Genomic DNA, 18,906 nt, shown 5'->3' with positions numbered 1-18,906 from the left:
AATCAGTTTCACGCCTCAGGTTTTTTTGCTTTACCTTCCACAAACTTCATTCTGGCCTTTCCAGATGATCAATTTTCAGATCAGAGTCAGGCTGTCCAGACTTGGATACAGATGGGGACCTCTGACTGGCTTGAGGGCAGAAGCGCTGGCAGTTCACACCTGCCCCCGTCCACCCAGGTGCTTGTGGAGATATCTTCTCTGGGAAGGTCTGGAGTCACAGGACCTTGCTGGCTCAGTCTTATCGTCCCATTTCCTCGCTGGGTCCTTGTTCTGTCCTCTGGCCTGCCTGTTAGATCTAGAGTCTTATTTACTTGGCTCTGCATTGCCATGGTCACTGTAGCTTGTATCGCAGATCGGGATGCCATTCGGACAGTAATGCTTTTAGGGATTTGTCTGACAGACATAGTCACACGCGCATGCGAGATTTATGTTCATTGATATTCACCCAAATGTCTGTATAAGTGAAAAGAATGCCTTAGTGTCTGTCTTTGGAAAATAGTTGAGTAGACTGATACATCCATGCTGTGAAGTGCTCTCCAGCTCTTCCAACAACTGTGTGATTATATAGAAAAGATAAAGTCAGAGACGAAAAGCAAGTTGCAGAGTAAATACTTATGAGACACGAATGTGTTTTGATGATAAGAATATGGTAAGCATGTAGATGAAGGTGTCTGCAAGGCTGTGTGCTAAAACCTTAACCATAATTATCAGGGACTGGATTATGTGAAAACTCACAGTTTTCAAAATATTTATTTTGTACTGTTTGGAAATTTTACACAACACGTGAGTTTTGAAAAGTAGAAGAAAGTGATAAAGACGTATTTCATTTCCCTAATGGGCTGGCCTGTGGCTCATCCTTCACAGTGTCACATCTCTGACACTGACACCAAGGGTTGTGCTGTGTGGGGTGTGACTCTTCTCTTTAAGGTCAGTCTTTAAAACAGTTTTGAACTAAACCAGTTTTGAAGCTCTTAGGTACATGAATTCCCAATGTATTTAAAGTAATGCCTTAATTTTTTAAAAAACCACCTCTCACATTTTAAAGAGTTAGTCCTAATTCTGTGATTCAGCAAATGGCTCAGTGGTCAGTTTTTTTCCTATCTCTCCTTATTTTTATGAACTTGAAGAGTTTAGAAGTTCATTGACTGTTCTTTAAATAGTCTCAAAAGGCCTATTGTCATTTCTACTCTGTAGCCATTCTTTACGGAGAAGGCAATGGCATCCCACTCCAGTGCTTTTGCCTGGAAAATCCCATGGACGGAGGAGCCTGGTGGGCTGCTGTCAATGAGGTCGCACAGAGTCGGACACAACTGAAGCGACTTAGCAGCAGCAGCAGCCATTCTTTATACCTGTGAACAAATAATTGGTATCACAGAACTTCTAAAATGAAGTTTTCATTCTGATTCGTCTTTAAAAAAAATTTTTTTTAATTTACAAATTTTATATGTGTTGTAGAAAATTTACAGTAAAACACAAGATTAAAATAAAAATTGGTCTAGTTTTACCCCCAGTTATTTTATGTTTTCACATTAAATCCTGTCATAAGTGTGCATGTGTATGTGTGTACTTGCAAGCTGTGAGGTAGGTATCTAACTTAAATCCCCCCCAAGAGTTAACTGCTTACCCCAGCACTGGTCTCACGTGACTCTTAGGTACTGTATCATTGGTCCTTGGTGTGGTGCTGGCGTCAGCACCTCCACATGAGTGAGGCAGTGCAGGGGGTTCTGCTGTGAGCCAGAGAACAGACTCGGTCCACCCATGAAACACCCCGTCCACCTGGGTGGGGGCTAGTGCTGTTTAGCTCCAACTGACAGGTGCCCTGTGTTTTTCTGTTTTGTTTTGTCTTTTTTTTTTTTTTAAAGAAAAGGCATCAAGATTTTTGGTAAACTCATCCAGTTTTTAAAAAATCTGGCAATTATTAAAAAATGGTGAAGTATAGTATAGAGCAAATTGTAGTGGGCTTTCACTAATAGGCTTTCAGTTTGTACTTCAGGCGTATGTGCTAGCTGACAGGCTGGTTCAGGGGGACACTCAGTATTTACCCAAGAGGCAGCCATACTGTAGCTTAGATGTGCTCCAAATGTGGAGACCAAGAATGTGGAGGCTGTCTGCAGACAGATCCACGTGTAAGTTCACCCCTCTGTAAACACCTGCAGGAAGTGAAAGTATTAGTCGCTAAGTTGTGTCTGACTCCTTGTGACCCCATGGACTGTAGCCTGCCAGCCCCCTCTGTTCATAGGGGATCTTCCCGACCTGGGGATCAAACCTGGGTCTCCCACATTGCAGGCAGATTCTTTACCATCTGAGCCACCAGGCGAACACCTCCATAGGGGTCTGCAGTTATGGGCAAGTAGAGGGTTTCAGCTCTGTGACCCTCTGGTCTTAATTTCTAAGACTGGGCCCTGGGGACACTGACTCGTGCCATCCAGATGCACACGAGGCCAGCACGCATCAGTAGCTACTGTCACTTCCAGACACGTAAACATTCGCTTGTGTTTCTGATCACTGTCCTTTTCCTTTGGGACCAGGCTTGGAGGATGGGGTTCCATTGTGCCTAGTTTGACTAAAGGTCAGGTTTTTTTCCTCTAAAGATAATGAATGCTTTACTTTGTGAAGCATTCAGATGATGCAAGATCTGAGAAGATGGGTGCACCATGGTTTGATTCTGAGCTGTGTGTCTCATCTGCATGGTTTTGTTTAACCCTCATGGCAATCCTGGGAAATGGAGGTTCTCTTCATTTTACATGTGTGCAAAACGGAGTTCAGAGAGATTAAGAGGCCTTCCCAGAGAAAGAGTAGCATGTGGCAGTAGTCCTGCATAATGATTGCATGCTCAGACGTGTCCAACTCTCTGTGACCCCATGGACTGTAACTCTCCAGGCTCCTCTGTCCATGGGATTTTCCTACTTCAGGGGTCCTGGGAACCAAGTAATTATTAATACATTTCCAGCCTGTTTATTTGGACCAGGAGTCTCTCAAAAGTCTTCAGTCCAGGCCGCCACTGACTCCTCTTCAGTGAAATTCTCTGCTGCCCACCAGGGGTGCTCTGGCTCCGTAAGGGCACCTCTTGTGGCATTACCCCCATCTCTGTTGTCTTTGGTCACTGCCCAAAATGGAGGTCACGTGATCTGGCCTCTCAGTCATCTCGTCCTTCTCACGCCTGCCCTCAGCCCCTCACTATTCCCTTCCCGCCCACACCTTTCTCTGAAACTTTCCAAGGTGAACGTGTGTCCCTCCATCCTCAGCGTCTTTTGTCAGGTTTTCCTCCTCCCCCTGCCTGGCGGTTTTCTAGTCACTGCTCTCTTGTCCTTCTTTTGAGTGAGTGCTGTTTATTCTGTCATACTCTTTCTGTCCCTGGGTGAGAACATGGGATCACCCTTCTCCCTGTACCCTGGTTCTGGTTCAGTTTAGTTCTTCCACCATTGCTTTAAAACTCCCTCTCCTTCGAGACTCTTACCTTCTATCCAGTTATTCTCCATCCCTTCTCACCACCTCAGCTTCTCGTTACAGTCCCTGGTCACCATTCATTAGTGACTTTGGCACCTGGTTCATCATTTTCCTTTTTACCCAAATCCACCAAGGTAGCTTTTCCTGTGTCTGAAAAATGACCTCTTCCAACGGCTTGAGCTTGGCTTCTCAACAGTAGTGATGTGTACGCCTCTGCTTCACTCACGCCTAGCATGGCTGCTTTCTGCATTTTAATATCACCCCTTACTGGTCCTCTGATATTTCCCATTTAAATACTCATTCTGCACAATCTTTACTTTTCCAGCTCTCTCACCTGTGTAGCAAGGGACCCGCTTGACTTCAGGAAGCCCTTCAGTCTCCTGCGCCCCGTCGGCATCCTTCATTTCATTTCTGCCTCCTCCTATCCAGACTTGTCTTTTTCTGACAGTCTCGCTGAGGCCCTCAGTGTATCTGCTGTCTTGGCCTCCTGTCCTCCCAGTAAAACTCTAACCCTTGGTAGAGCTGACTCTACACATTTCCCTCGTACCCTTGGGCTGGGCTCTCGGCTGGTCGTTGGGCTGCTGGCAGACTTCGTGTGTCCTCTGTCAGACCTTGCTCATTCTCTCCCACTGGAGCTCTCTTAAACCCTCTTGTCTCTTCAAGTCCACCTCTCAATCCCTTTCCCACAATCTCAGCAGACATTTGTCCATTCTATTTTACAGAGAAAAGAAAAGTCTCAGCTATTTGCCACTACCCCTCAGAGTGTAATATAGCTAGTATCTTTGCGTGCCTGCTGTCACTGTGAAAGGCTTGTGCTCCTGTGTCCTGACGCTGTCAACTTTTAAGCATGTTCAAGCCTCTCATCTTAAATTGTGTGTATTTGTGTGTAAGACTTAGACAAAAGTGTACCGCTATTACTCTTTCAGTGACTCTGACAGCAGGCCCTGTGCTTTACGATAATGGCACATGTTAGCAGTGTGAAACTGAGTGAAACATAGTTGGTCCTTGATCTCTGACTTTCTGTCTAGGGTCATATGAACATAGAGAATTTCCAAGCAGATTACAGAGGCTTAGGACATTTGCTTGGGTTCCAGGCAGTGAACATCAGTCTTTTCTCACTCCTGGGTTTCTTACTCTGATTCTGAGCCAGATGAACAGACAAGTGTTGTTTCCCCAGTTGCAAAGTCTTAGAGGCACCTGTGACCTTTACAGGAAGTGACTAAGCTGATAGATAGACCTGGGTATGTTTCTAATGTGTGACTACTTTTGTGACCTTGGGTAAATCTCTTCCCTTTTGGGAGCTTTAGCGTGAAAGCTAAAATGAAATGAAGGGTTGGGCTATGAAAATGATGAATGGTTTCAAGACCCTCACAGCTTTTGTTTCATGTGACAGAGCCTTTCTTCAGTCATTTCTTAGAAGCTCTCCTGCTCTCAGTTGCCTGAGGAGAGGGTTGCATACCTGCACTGCCCAATATGTGTTTTCAAATCTCATTTCAGGTGATGAGGAGTACCTGATTAACCTAATAGACTCTCCAGGCCACGTGGATTTCTCCTCTGAAGTGTCCACAGCTGTTCGCATCTGTGACGGGTGCATCATCGTCGTGGACGCTGTGGAGGGGGTCTGCCCGCAGGTAGTGGATGGTCGCCTGGAAATGTTTAACTAGTTAGAGAAGGCAGGGGGAGAGGAGGCACTGGCCATCAGTGACGATGTGGCACTTTAGACTTCCTGTGACACCAGAAAGCTAGTTTCCATTTCACATTCCATTGTGTTCCAGCCTGTGGTGGAGTTAAGTCACCTGAGTTCTGGTGGGATATTAGAGAGAATGACTTTAAGGTCCTTTGACATGTCTGTGGTATTCTCTGGGAGAGGGACTCAGTGGAAATGAGAGAGGCACGTAGGCGGGCCTGGGGACTTTCCTCCAGTGAAAGAGTCTTTCAGCTCTGAGGGGTTGTTGACAGTGAAATTCTGAGCTGCTTCTCCCCTACGTGGGCAAGGCTCTTCTGTTGGTTTCTTAGTCTGCAGGCACACACACACACACGCACAAACACACACACACTCACACACTCATACACACACTCTCACACACACACACTCACACACTCGCACTCTCACACACACACACACTCACACACTCTCTTTCCCACTCACACACTCACACACACTCTCACACACTCTCGCACTCACACACACACACACACACACACACTCACACACTCTCTTTCCCACTCACACACACACTCACACACTCTCTCTCCCTTCCTCCCCTCTCTTCCTCTTCCAGATTCTTAATCTGCACTTTCTTGCCTTTCCCACCAAAGTTGAAATAGTTCTCCCTAAGGCCAGAGTGAACGTACAGCTGGTCAGCATGAAACTCACAGTGGCTTTCTAATCTCACTTTTTAGAATAATTTTCCTTTGAAACCTTATTTTTTTTCTTTAAAAGTGTTGTCACCTTTGTGTCCTACTTCCTATTGTACCATCGTTTGCTTTAATGATTTCTAAAAAGAAGAGTGAAAAGCTTACATTGCAGGCATACCTCGGAGATAGTTCAGGTTTGGTCCTGAACCACTGCAAGAAAGTGGATATTGCAGTAAAGCAGGGCATGTGACTTTGTTTGGTTCCCCAGTGAACATACAAGTTACGTTTATACTATACTGAAGTCTCTTAAGTATGCAGTAGCATTATGTCTTAAAAAATGTACATACCTTGATTAAAACAATACTCTTGCTAAAAAATGCTTAACCATTTCTGACCCTTCATTGAGTTGTAATAGTAACATCAAAGATCACTGATGGCAGATCACAACAACTATATTAATTATGAAGAATGTAAAATATCATGAGAATTACCGAAATCTGACAAAACAACAAGAAGTGAACAAATGCTATTGGAATGCCAGTAGACTTGATGCAGAGTTGCACAAACCTTCAGTTTGTTAAAAAAAAAAATAAAGCAACATCTGTGATACACAGTAAAGCAGAGCACAGTGAAATTTTCTTGTAGAAATGGAGACAATCTGATCATTCCAGGAAGATGTGCTGCACGTATTCTGTAACTTCTCTGATTTCCTGTAAGCACACAGGTCCTGCATCTAGAGAAGCAAAGCCTTAGTCTATGTAGTGTGCTGGGTGTCCTGACAAGTTAAGTTAAATTAACAGACATGACTTCAAAGTAGCTGAATAGTGGTTAATGCCAAGAAGTGGTTTCTGGTCAGGAGAGTGTGCACAGGGAGCTTCTGGGGACATACTCTGTTTTTCCACCTGTGTGTGACAGCATGAGTGGGGTTTTTTTAATGATTATTCAACAAACTGTGTGTGTTCTCTTGTGTGTTTAATTTCACAAAACTCTTACTATCTTGTACACAATTTTTATTTATCTTTCTTAAATAAATTGTCAGTTCCATAAAGGCAAGAACAATTTCCTGCCTGCAGTTCTTTGCTTCTGTGATATATATTTTTGACTGTCTAATGAATACCTGTGTCTGACTGGCATGATCTGAGTTGTATGTGATAGAGGGGCATGAAAATAAGCTACTTATTAATCAGGATTTTCTAATGTACTTTAAATCATGAGCTTTACATTTTCTTTTCTGTTTTAATCAGACACAGGCAGTTCTGCGGCAAGCCTGGCTCGAAAACATCCGTCCGGTTTTAGTGATCAATAAGATAGATCGCTTGATAGTGGAACTGAAATTCACCCCACAGGAGGCCTACTCTCACCTCAAGAATATATTAGAACAGGTATTTTATCCTTTATTTCAGTACTTTAAAAACTGTGGCTCAAAGGAGACTTATAAGGAAGTTGCTAGGTTGAGTATGAGGCTTTGCTGCAGAAAATCCACTTAAATGTGTTGGAGTCATCTTACCGCAGCAGAGGCAACAGAGCCAGCATCATCTCAGGAGTCCCCTCCGTCTCCTGGGAGCATCCTGGAATAGAAAACTTGAATAGTAGGTCTTAATGTTCTCTTGTTTAAAGTCTTATGGTTGGGTTTTTAAGTGAAGCCAACATTAGGAAACTCTTTGGCTTTTTTTATTACCTGTATTTGGGTGAAATTTTACCAAAGCTTTCATTCATTTATTTATTCAGCAGACATTACCATAACTGTATGTTGAATAAATGAGTTCTTGAAGGTTTACTTCATGCTAAGGATTGTGAATATAAAGACAGACAGGTCAGAGTCCCTATCTTCAGATATCTCACAGTGAGTTAGGGGAGAAAAACACGTAAAAGATGTTTGGGGAACAATGAGACAAACCCTAAATATGATTTGAGAACATAAATGAGGCCTGCCTCACCCAGAATGGGTCAATAGGAAGGGGAGAGTAGGGAGAGTCTTATAATAGGAGTCTTGAGATGGAAGAAAGGTAATACGTGCCAGGAGAGAATTATGTTATATAAAGAAAAGAGTCGTATAAAGAAAAGAAAAAACATAGTGTAAGTTTCATTCAAAGAATGTAAATTATTGGTTACAATTAAAGAACTAGATCAAGTACAGTAGTGATAAGAGATGGGAGTAGGAAGGAATACAGTTTAGATTCTGGGTAACCCTGTATGCCATGCATGGAGGTTTGAAATGTCTTTTTCAAGACAGTGGGGCACCATTGATGAGGCCACGTTGAGAATGTTTGCTACAGGAAGGAAATGATAAAGGTGGAGCAGTGAGAAGGTCTGGGTCAGAGGATCCAGTTCCCTGAAGAGACAGGCAGGCATGGAACAGGTGGAATACTCCTGCCCTGCCGCGGAAGGAGGAGAACCAGCAGTGTTTGTAGAGATGGACTTACAAGTTGGATGATGGGGAGCCTGCAGGATCTTTGAACAGTAGATTTTGTTTTCTCTCTGAGGTAGGAAATAAGATTGGTCACCTAGGAGGAAGAATCTTTGGAGCTTAGAGGTCAGAAAGAGGGCCTGAAGAGAGGAGTGAACAGTTCAAACATCTGACATGAGGAACAGAGAGGGAGTTGACGAAAGTCATAAACTCAGATTGTGGGGCTTGGAAACCAGGAGTTCTAGTGACACCTGGCCCTCATGCTGGAAAGCACATGGAAGATACGACAGGTCAGCGTTTGCATCAAAAAAAGAAGTGACCGTCCAAAAGCCTTACGGTTTAGTCTTACTGGGTGTTGAAATAAGTGGCTGATAACATGTAAGTTAATGATTGCTGTAAACACCAGTTCCATCCTCGTGGGCTTCATAGGAGTTCAGACTGTGACTTAGCAGTCTAGACTTAAGGAGGGTTAGACAGTGTGTCTCCTGTCATGGGCGTGCCATGCATCTGAATGACCTTCTGCCATTTTGCCATCTCTCCTAGATTAATGCACTCACAGGAACTCTTTTTACTTCTAAAGTGCTAGAAGAAAGAGCGGAGAGAGAGGCTGAATCCCAGGTGAACCCGAATTCTGAGCAAGGAGAGCAGGTGTATGACTGGAGCACTGGCTTGGAGGACACGGATGACTCCCACCTGTACTTCTCACCTGACCAGGGGAATGTGGTGTTTACAAGTGCAATAGATGGGTGGGGCTTTGGGTAAGTTTTTGACTCTAATGAAATCTCTCTGTTCTATATATAACTGGTGCTTTAATTAAACTTTTTATCTTGAGGTATCATAGATTCACATACAGTCGTAAGAAAGAATACAGGAGTGTTCTGTTCTTCCTTTGCCCAGTGTCCCTCCAAAGGTACTGTCATGCAGAACTGTAGTGTAACATCACAGCTGGGCTATTAACATTGATAAAATCCGTCACCACAGAGCACCTTTGCGTTGCACTAACATAGCAACACCTACTTCCGTCCCACTCCCAGCTCCTCCTCAACGACTAACTGTCCTGCATTTCTATAACTTGTCATTTCAAGAATGTTATAGAAGTGCACGTGAACAACGTAGAATGTTTTCTAGATTGGGTTTTTTCAGCGTTGTTTTCTGGAGACTCACCTAAATTGTTGCGTGCATCACTGGTGGTTTCCTTTTCATTGTGTAGTCCTATTCCATGGTATTGGTTGTACCAGTTTCTGTAAATATTTACCCGCTGAAGGACGTCTGGGTTTTTTCTGGTTTGGGGCTACTGTGAGTAAAGCTGCTATAAGCATTCATCTGTAGGTATTTATATGAACATAAGTTTTCATTTCTCTGGGATGAATGCCTGGAAGTACATTTGCTGGTTGTTATATGTTTGATTTTTTTTTTTATATGTTTGATTTTTAAAGAAACTATCAAATTGTTCCAGAGTAGGTGTACCATATTCCCACCAGCAATGTGTGGTGATCCATTTCTCCACATCTTAACCCTCATTTGGTATCATCACTGTTTCTCTTTTTTTTTTTTTTAGCTGTTCTGCTAGATATATACTGTTGTGCTGTTACGGTTTTACTTTGCATTTTCCTAACAGCTTCTGGAGAAGGCAGTGGCAACCCACTCCAGTACTCTTGCCTGGAAAATCCCATGGACGGAGGGGACTGGTAGACTGCAGTCCATGGGGTCGCTAAGAGTCAGACACAACTGAGCGACTTCACTTTCCCTTTTCACTTTCATGCAGTGGAGAAGGAAATGGCAACCCACTCCAGCATTCTTACCTGGAGAATCCCAGGGACAGCGGAGCCTGGTGGGCTGCCGTCTGTGGGATCTCTAAGAGTTGGACACGACTGAAGTGACTTAGCAGCAGCAGCAGCAACAGCTTCTGAGGTTGAACCTTTTCATGAGCTGATTTGTCATCTGTATATCCTCTTGGGTGAAATGTCTTTTCATGTTCTTTGCCCACTTCGTTTTTGTTCAGGTATAATTGACATATACCATTATATCGATTTCAAGTATACAACGTAATCTATCTTTGTACATATTGTGTAAATATTTGTTTATATTTGTATATAGATGATCACTATAGTAAGTCTAATTTCCGTCACACTACATAGTTAGAAAATTTGTGTGTGTGTGTGATGAGGATTTTTAACTTTGACTCTTACCTTTCTGTTACACAATGCAGTGTTACTAGCTTTACTTACCATGCTATATACATTGCATCCTATGACTTATTTTATAACTGGAAGTTTGTACCTTTTGACCCCCCTTCAACCATTTTGCCAACCCTCTGCTCCTTGCCTCTAGCAGCCACCAATCTGTTCTCTGTATCTGTAAGATGCTTGTTTTTTTGGTTTTGTTTTTTAAAGCTCTACACGTGTAAGTGACATCATGCAGTATTTATTCTTGTCTTCTTCCATCTGACATATCTCCTAATGCTCTCGAGGTCTATCCATGTTGTTGCACATGACAAGTTTGCATTCTTTTTATGGCTGAGTACTATTCGTGTGTGTGTGTGTGTGTGTGTGTGTGTTGTGTGTGTGCGTGCACACATGCGCACACCACATCATCTCTGTCCTTTCATCTGTGAATGGACACTTACGTGGTTTCCATACCTTGGCTATTGTCAGTAATGCTGCAGTGAAGATGATGTGATGATTTCTTAAGCATCACCCAGCCATTGAGTGGCAGAGCTGTTGTTCAGTTTAAAGGCTTCCTGGCACGGAAATTCATGCTTTCTTACCATAGTACTTCTGTGGGATCTTCACTGTGGAATATTGGGACCCTTGTTTCCTCTCATTGCCCTTCTGGATATGTACATGCTCAGGCCAAGTAGTAGTGATAGCAGTTTTGAATGTGCTTGGTAATTGATTACATTTCTAACCACGACCATTGCTTACTCATGGAATCAGAAAATTCAAAGGATTTTTTACCTTGAGAAAAAATGTCTTCGACTTGGATAAACAGTTGTGGGATATAATGAAATTTACTTTCTGCTGCTGCTGCTAAGTCACTTCAATCGTGTCCCACTCTGTGCAACCCCATAGACGGCAGCCCACCAGGCTCCCCCATCCCTGGGATTCTCTAGGCAAGAACACTGGAGTGGGTTGCCATTTCCTTCTCCAGTGCATGAAAGTGAAAAGTGAAAATGAAGTTGCTCAGTTGTATCTGACTCTTAGTGACCCCATGGACTGCAGCCCACCAGGCTTCTCCATCCATGGGGTTTTCCAGGCAAGAGTACCAGAGTGGGGTGCCATTGCCTTCTCCGGAAATTTACTTTAGTTGTGGGCTTAACCTTTCATACAGTTTGTGGGGATAATAAAACCAGGAATAAGGGACCAGGTGAAACCAACCTTGGTTATTTCTCATCTCCCTTTTTACATGAAGTTACTCTTCAGCATCATTTTGACTGAACACATCTGCCTGGGGCAGCATAATAAATTATAATACTATAATTTTTTTGTGTTAGTTTGTAATAAATTATAGATTCCTTGGTTTACTATAAAGATTATATCAGACTTAAATACATTCAGATAATGGATTATAGTGAAAATGGAAGTTAACAAACCTGAACATTTGTAGTTTTCATATGTAGTTTATGACTTACCTTTATCAACTTTCTGGTCCTCAGTTTCTTCATCTGAAAAATAATAATGTAGGTCTAAGATAATGTCTAAGAGCTTCTTTGCGCTAAAAAGTTCAGTGATTCATTCTGTCATGTAAGAGTCAGACCTATTGATTTCTTAATTGATAAGCATTTTGTTAGTGAGCCACAAGCTGGGGGGCTTGTCCTTTTCTAGTACTTATTTTCATAAATAATGGAATGTTTTATGTGAATTTTAGTCTAAATCATGAATTGGGGGAGTTGATCGTGGAAGAAGGAATGAGGAGAGATTTAAATGAATGAAATCAGGGGAACTTCAGTATCCCTCCTAACTTTGGACGTTTTTAACTTACTTTCAGTCAATAGATCAATTCCCCTGTATTAGACAGGGTCGTCTTTGAAGATCTGCTAGTGCCTGTTCTCACCTAGTTGACGTGTTAACTTATGGGAAAACGGTGTTGGAAATGAAAGCACTGGAGACCCTTTCCTTCCAGTTTTCCTCTAAAATGTCAGTGAATAGGGAACTCCACGTGTCACAAAATGTGAGAAATGAGCACATTTCAGAATTTAGAAAATGTTTCTGTGAACTCTCACATAGTGAGACAGGATTAAGAAGTATGACTAGTGGCCATATGGCCTGAATTTGTCCTGTTAATAGTTGTTACTCCAGGAGAATCTGCTCTGAAAAAGCAGCAACGCAGTGGCTTGGGTAGGTGGCAACAACGATCTGTTAATAGTTTCTGGTTAAGGTAAACAGAGCTGAGGCCCAACCCTATTCAACAGGGACAGGAAAGAGAACATGATGAAAAGCCCTTCCTAGTAGTTCTTCATGTCACAACATTTTAGAATCCTGCAATTAATATTAGCCCGTTGGGTACCTCGGACTCAAAAGCATATGTGGCCCAGTAATTTCATATGTGGCTGCATCCTCATTCAGGTGGATTGGCCAAAGATTGATGAGTCAGTAAAGACCTGGAAAACATGTTCTGCAGATCTTTTCTGAGAATCCTGTTTGAAGTTACTCAGTCGAGGAAGTGAATTAAAACAGAACTCAAGAATGGGGAAGTCCTGCTAGAAGCTGTCATTGTCACTAACAACGCATAAAGGAATAAGAGCACCAAGCAATAGTGGAGAAAGGTTTGATGTGGATAAGCAGCTTTTGTGGTAACCAGGGGATGAAAAAGGAGGTAAAGGATGAAGAACAAGATTTTCAAAGATTTATAAGTGTCTGTATGTGTAGGTATGTGTATAGACGTGACAGACTAGAAAAGGGTGGAAGACAGTGACCTATAAGCAGATGCGCAAGTGTCTTCCTTTAATTTATGATTCTATAGCAGTCTTAGCGTTTGCAAAAGTGTTTGTTTACCACTTTTTGAGTTAAAAATAGGACATATATCTGACATGTTGTAAAGGATAACAGAAAATACAACAGTCTGGGAAGCACAAATCAACATTAAAAAAAAATCCTAGAAGCATGAATCGAATGTGTCTGATCAGAAAAGTAAGTGACAGTAGGTATTTGTACCCCCTGTTGAGGAGATACTGTTTTTTTTAAAAGAAGGAAATTTCAAGGAAAAAAAAATTTTCATGAGTGAGCAAGCAACAACATATGTAAATAAATTATATATAAATTATGCATTGTTATATACATGAGTTGTGCACTCGTGTTTGACTCTTTGCGACCCCATAGACTGTAGCCCGCCAGGCTCCTCTGCCTAAGAGATTCTCCAGGCAAGAATAGTGGAGTGGGTTGCCATTCCCTTCTCCAGAGGATCTTCCCAACCCAAGGACTGAACCTGTGTCTCCTGCATTGCAGGCGGATTACCATCTTAGCCACCAGGGAGCCCCGTTATATACGTGTTGTGTATACAAATTTATTTATAATCTTATATAAAAAGTTTTGTATGAAACAGTGTAACATGTAAATGTATAAACTTATTTACATGTAGCATAATAATATAGTTTATATTTTAATATCACTGTAAACATAAATATAAAATATATAAAAGTTGACATATAAAAGTTATAAATAATGTAATATAATAGAAACTAAACTTTTAGAAAAAAATTTTAAGACCTCTACTAAGTTAATATCTTTCAGATCAAATGAGAAATAAAGCTTTAAATAGTGAATTACTTTGCATGGGATGGACCCTTGAGGCCAACTCTTTCAGAACGTTGATGGCTTATAACCATGTGATATGAATTTTGCTTCCTGATTGGGTATTTTTCTCTCCTGTGACTCTCAGTGAGAGGGGCCACTGGATTTTTGTCTTCAGTAGTTTCTGTAGTGTCTCTTTGCTTGTAAGTTGCTGCCTGATGCTCTTCATATTTCTGGTTCCAACTATAATTATCAACTTCCACTCCTCCAGCTTCTTACTGCTCCCACCAGGCTTTCGTCATCATAAGAGAATGTCAGCCAATTGGACTTGGTTGTAGTTAACCCCTGGATGCTTTGGAAAATACGGCAGGTGTCTTGTAAGTTGCTGGTACTTTGAGAGTTGGACTCAAAGCTTAGATTGTGTAGGAACATACTGTTCCCTGCAAAAGGTTTTTTTTGGGGGGTCCTTTATCCAGACACTGCAGATGGTGTAATACACAGCATGTGTTTGTCCGGTGACTGCTCCCATTTGGCTGGGGTTTGCAGTAGAGCAGGCCTGCTGCTGACTGGTTTCTCTAAGGGCTGGAGAGGGCTAAGTAAGTGTATGTGTATTTCCTGTTTAATCTCGGGTGCTACAGAGCCTTTTCTGGCAGGTTCTGGCCGTAGGGCTTATTTACTCCATGAGCAATAGGAACTTACAGTGAAGGGCCGAAACAGAGTTTATTGTTGGCACAGTTGCAGTGGACAGCTGGGGCCTGTTTGCTTGGCCAGTGTTCCTCTTGTTTTACGCTTGCAGAATTAAGAAAGGGATTGATAGCCCGAATTCTCATTCATATGAATGTAGGGAAAGTTGGACAGGAACACTGGCGAGACTGCTTGGCTTTGAATCCCAGCTCCATTTGTTACCTGTGTGATATCTCGTGCTTCATTATGCTTCTCCGTGAAAGGGGGGGGATAATTAGTACCTACCTTGTAAGAGAGTGGAAATGAATTCAGAGCGCGTTGAACAGTACCTAGCACAGAAACACCCAAATGCTAGTTAGACTCATACTTATTTCTGTTGTTATTAATAATGTGAACACTTGCTTTTCTTTCAGAATTGAGCACTTTGCCAAAATCTACAGTCAAAAAACTGGCATCAGAAGGGAAGTTCTTTTGAAAACATTGTGGGGAGATTATTATATAAATACGAAGGCTAAGAAGATTATGAAGGTGGATCAGGTAATGTGGTCTCTTGTCCCTGTTGATCGGTGGTCACATTCTTGCACTGTGAAAACCTGCACTGCAACACACTTGTAATTTGCCTCAGTTTATGTGAGTCAGTTTATGGGAGATTTTCTACTGTATATATGTGGCTAAAGCTCTTGTGTCTTGTGTCCAAGTATTGCTTAAATAGAGTTCTTTATCAGGATCAAAGGACTGCATGTTGTTGTTGTTGTTGTTGTTGTTTTTCCTATTTAAGAGGAGCAGAAATCTCAGATCCTGGGCCGCTGAACTTGAAGACACATATTTATGTGTCCCCTTTCTAAAGAGACGTCTGTTGTAGATGTCACTGTGTGGCCTGTATTCCTAGCCTCAGCCGAGGCCTCCTCATTGAACGCCAGTCACCATGCATTGCTGATGGGTGAGGCAGGTGCTCCCTGGAGCACTTCATTCTGTCGGTGGAGGTCTTGTAGGGCTGCTGAGTTACCTAGCCTCAAAGGAAGGATGCTTTTCTTGAAGACTTTTTTTTTAAATATAAAATTAAGGATTTTATAAATGTATTCTCATTGAAGAGCATGTATATTCCTTTTAGAAGGTATTCCTTAGTATAAAGCTACAGGAAAGCAAAAAAATACCAGAGGCCAACACTGCTAATGGTATGGTTTTCATTTCTTTCATTCTTTCTGTTTAGATAACATATATCCCTCGAGTTGAGATTATGCTATTTATACAATGTAAACACTTTTCCTCTTGACGTCCTATTGTGACCATCTTCCCTTGTCATTGAAATTTCTTTATAAATAGTACAGTGTGTAGATTCCTTAAAAAACTAGGAACAGATCTACCATATGACCCGACAGCCCCACTCCTGGGCGTATACCCTGAGAAAACCATAAATGAAAAAGACACAGACACCCCAGTGTTCACAGCAGCACTATTTACAATAGCCAAGGCGTGGAAGCAACCTAGGATTCCATTAATAGAGGGATGGATAAAGATGTGGGTACAGTGTGGTACAATGTGTATACAGTGGAATGTGTACAGTGTGGTACAATGTGTATAGAATGGGATTAGTCATAATAAAGAACAAATTTGAGTCCTAGTGAGGTTTAGGAACCTAGAGCCTAGTAATACAGAGTGACGTAGGAAAGAGAAAAATACAGTATCTTAAGGCATATATATGGAATCTAGAAAAATAGTATTGATGAACCTATTTGCAGGGAAGGAATGGGGAGACAGATGTAGAGAATGGACTTGCGGACACGGGTGGGGGAGGGGACGAACGGAGGAAGTAGCATTGACACAACATTGTAAGAATTTAAAAAATAAATGAATGAAAAGTAAATTTTAAAAGGAGCCAGTGGAGTGGAGTAGCAAAGAGCATAGTTTGAGATTCTCTGTGCATCTCAGCTCTACCGCTTTCTAGTTCTGTGACACTTGTGTGTTTCTTTCCTCTGCAAATTGAAGATAGTAATATTTATCTCATGGAGTGATTATGATAATTATATGAAATATCCAAGAAAAGTCTTAAGAGCAATTCCTGTCATGTAATAAACACCCTCTTACATCATTATCATTCATGTAATCATTCTGCTAAGATTGAACATAGTTTTTATTTCTGTTTCTCAAATATTTTGATATTTTAAGTAAACCTGTTATAGGCATCTTGATGCATACATTTTTAGGCCTTTACGATTTTTTTTAACCAGTCATTCAAAGGTAATGACTTAATTTCCCAGTACCTTGCCAGTAGCTCTTGAGAAAGAGGATTTCAGTTTATATTCCATCTCTTGTACCTGTGAGAGTATCCATCTCAAAGTGCTTATGCTGTGATTTTGTATAGTTTGATAAGAGAAATAGTAGGGTTGTTTTTTTTTTTTTTAATATCCTCTTCCTTGAAGTTGAACAGCGTTCATAGTTTAAGAACATCCTTTAGAATGAAGTCCATGGACATTTTAGAGTGGAGTTTTAGCTCTCAGCTTGGGTACCATGTGTTTTCTTGATGGCAGTGGGAGGGCAGCTGCAGTGATGTATCCACCTCCCCGCCCCGCACCCCGAGTGGTTTCTTGTGTGGTGTCCACGGTTTGGAAAGAGAAGAGTGAGTTGTAACTGACTGGATTATTGGCTGTTTAAAGCATTCATATAGCTACTTTCCTCCAGTTTGTTGTTGAATAAGTATTTTCTAGTAGAAATGAAGCATCGATAGTAAAGCACATCAAGAATGAATACGTTAGATATTGATGAAATATTCAGAAATTTTAAACCCATACATCCTTTTTTTTTTTTTTTTAACAGGCAAAAGGAAAGAAACCTTTATTTGTACAGTTGATCCTGGAAAATATATGGAGTTTGTATGATGCTGTCTTGAAAAAGTAAGACTGTTATAAATTGTTTGTCTCTGGGCAGTGTAATTTGCAGTTTGGCGAGTTACTCTTCTGAAAGCTAGGTAGACTGGGAAAGTGAAGAGAGCCTTTACAGAGGCTTTAATTACCAAGCTCGGAAACCATTTAAAGGAGTATGTGTAACCCAATTACAGGGTGACAGGAGGCACAGAACAGAAATGTTTTATAGAGTGCTGAGGCAAAGAGGGGGGAAGAACCATCAGACTTACATTTTTACAAACTCAGTTTAAAGTAAAATAGTAAATGTAGTGGAAAAGCTGCTTGATATTGAGGATCACTCATGGGGTCCCCACTTAAGGAAAAAACCTTGCCTGATACAAGTGGAAAAGAAAGTTTGCTTTAGTAAATTTCCAAGTTGTTCCAGCGGTGGAATAATGATTTTTGCTTTTAGTATTTATTTATAAAATCGCTTTACCAGTTGACATAGTGTGTTTAAGATGATTGTGCAATGGTGCTTCATGGGACATTTTCAAGAGAAGTTCATTTGGAAGTGAAAAGTAGAGGTTGAGCAGTTTAACCCTATGGCAGGAGCCCCCTTCCAGCATTTTTGTTTTTTTATAGTCAAGTAGTGCATTAGGAATAAATGTGTCCTGTGATGTTGTGTTTCTCTTCCTCACTGCCCCTTTGTATCTTAATGTGATCTTTCTCTCTTCTCACCTCCCATCCACCCATCTCTTGTTTACCATAGGGACAAAGAAAAAACTGATAAAATCGTGACTTCTTTAGGATTAAAAATTGGAGCCCGAGAGGCACGGCATTCAGATCCTAGAGTCCAGATCAATGCTATCTGCAGTCAGTGGCTACCCATATCTCAAGCTGTTCTTGGTATCCTTTATATTAATGGTTGTTAATGAAATCATAGATCTGACAGAACAAGAAAAAAGTGTGTTATTGGCCATCAGGAGGGCCTCTGAAAATAACGCATGCCAATTCAGAGTAAGTTTTTTCTGGGGTTATTTAATATTTTACCATGAAACTGTATTAAATACTTTAGAAGTGACTATATTAATACTAATTAAGATTAATATGAATTTGAATGTTCTTAAAAAACATTTTAATTTTGTTTCTTAATCCATAAAATCAAAACTCCTGGACCAAGATTTGCATAGAAGTAGATACTTTAGATGTTTGTGTTAGGATCACTGGTTCATTTTAACCCATATTTTCTTTACCTTGTTAATACTTCCTCTCAAATTAGTGATTCCAAAAGGACTTGATTTTAAGCGGTTTACCTTAACTAAAGTCATTTTGTAGGTGAATTTAGACTATCTTCTTTGTTTTTTTTTCTAAGACTTTTGTTATATGGGCCAATTTTAGTGTCTTTATTGAATTTTTTACGGCGTTGCTCTTGTTCTGTTTT

At 41.2% G+C, this 18,906-nt stretch overlaps 1 protein-coding gene across 2 annotated transcripts in view; it reads left to right on the top strand.

Moving 5' to 3' along the window:
* The window catches only part of EFL1 (elongation factor like GTPase 1), a 111,816-nt gene that overhangs the window by 4,218 nt on the left and 88,692 nt on the right, over positions 1-18,906 (top strand). For both annotated transcript variants that reach the window (XM_018066294.1, XM_018066295.1), the window contains exons 5-10: positions 4,945-5,078; positions 7,050-7,187; positions 8,756-8,970; positions 15,039-15,162; positions 17,440-17,516; positions 18,235-18,371. In XM_018066294.1, coding sequence (XP_017921783.1) covers positions 4,945-5,078; positions 7,050-7,187; positions 8,756-8,970; positions 15,039-15,162; positions 17,440-17,516; positions 18,235-18,371 — 825 coding nt within the window. The remainder of the gene's footprint in view (positions 1-4,944; positions 5,079-7,049; positions 7,188-8,755; positions 8,971-15,038; positions 15,163-17,439; positions 17,517-18,234; positions 18,372-18,906) is intronic.

The sequence above is a fragment of the Capra hircus genome, chromosome 21 (genome assembly GCF_001704415.2).
Source record: "Capra hircus breed San Clemente chromosome 21, ASM170441v1, whole genome shotgun sequence".
NCBI classification, from domain to species: Eukaryota; Metazoa; Chordata; class Mammalia; order Artiodactyla; family Bovidae; genus Capra; species Capra hircus.
Note: the sequence above shows the minus strand (reverse complement) of the source record. Positions and strands in the feature narration are given on the sequence as shown.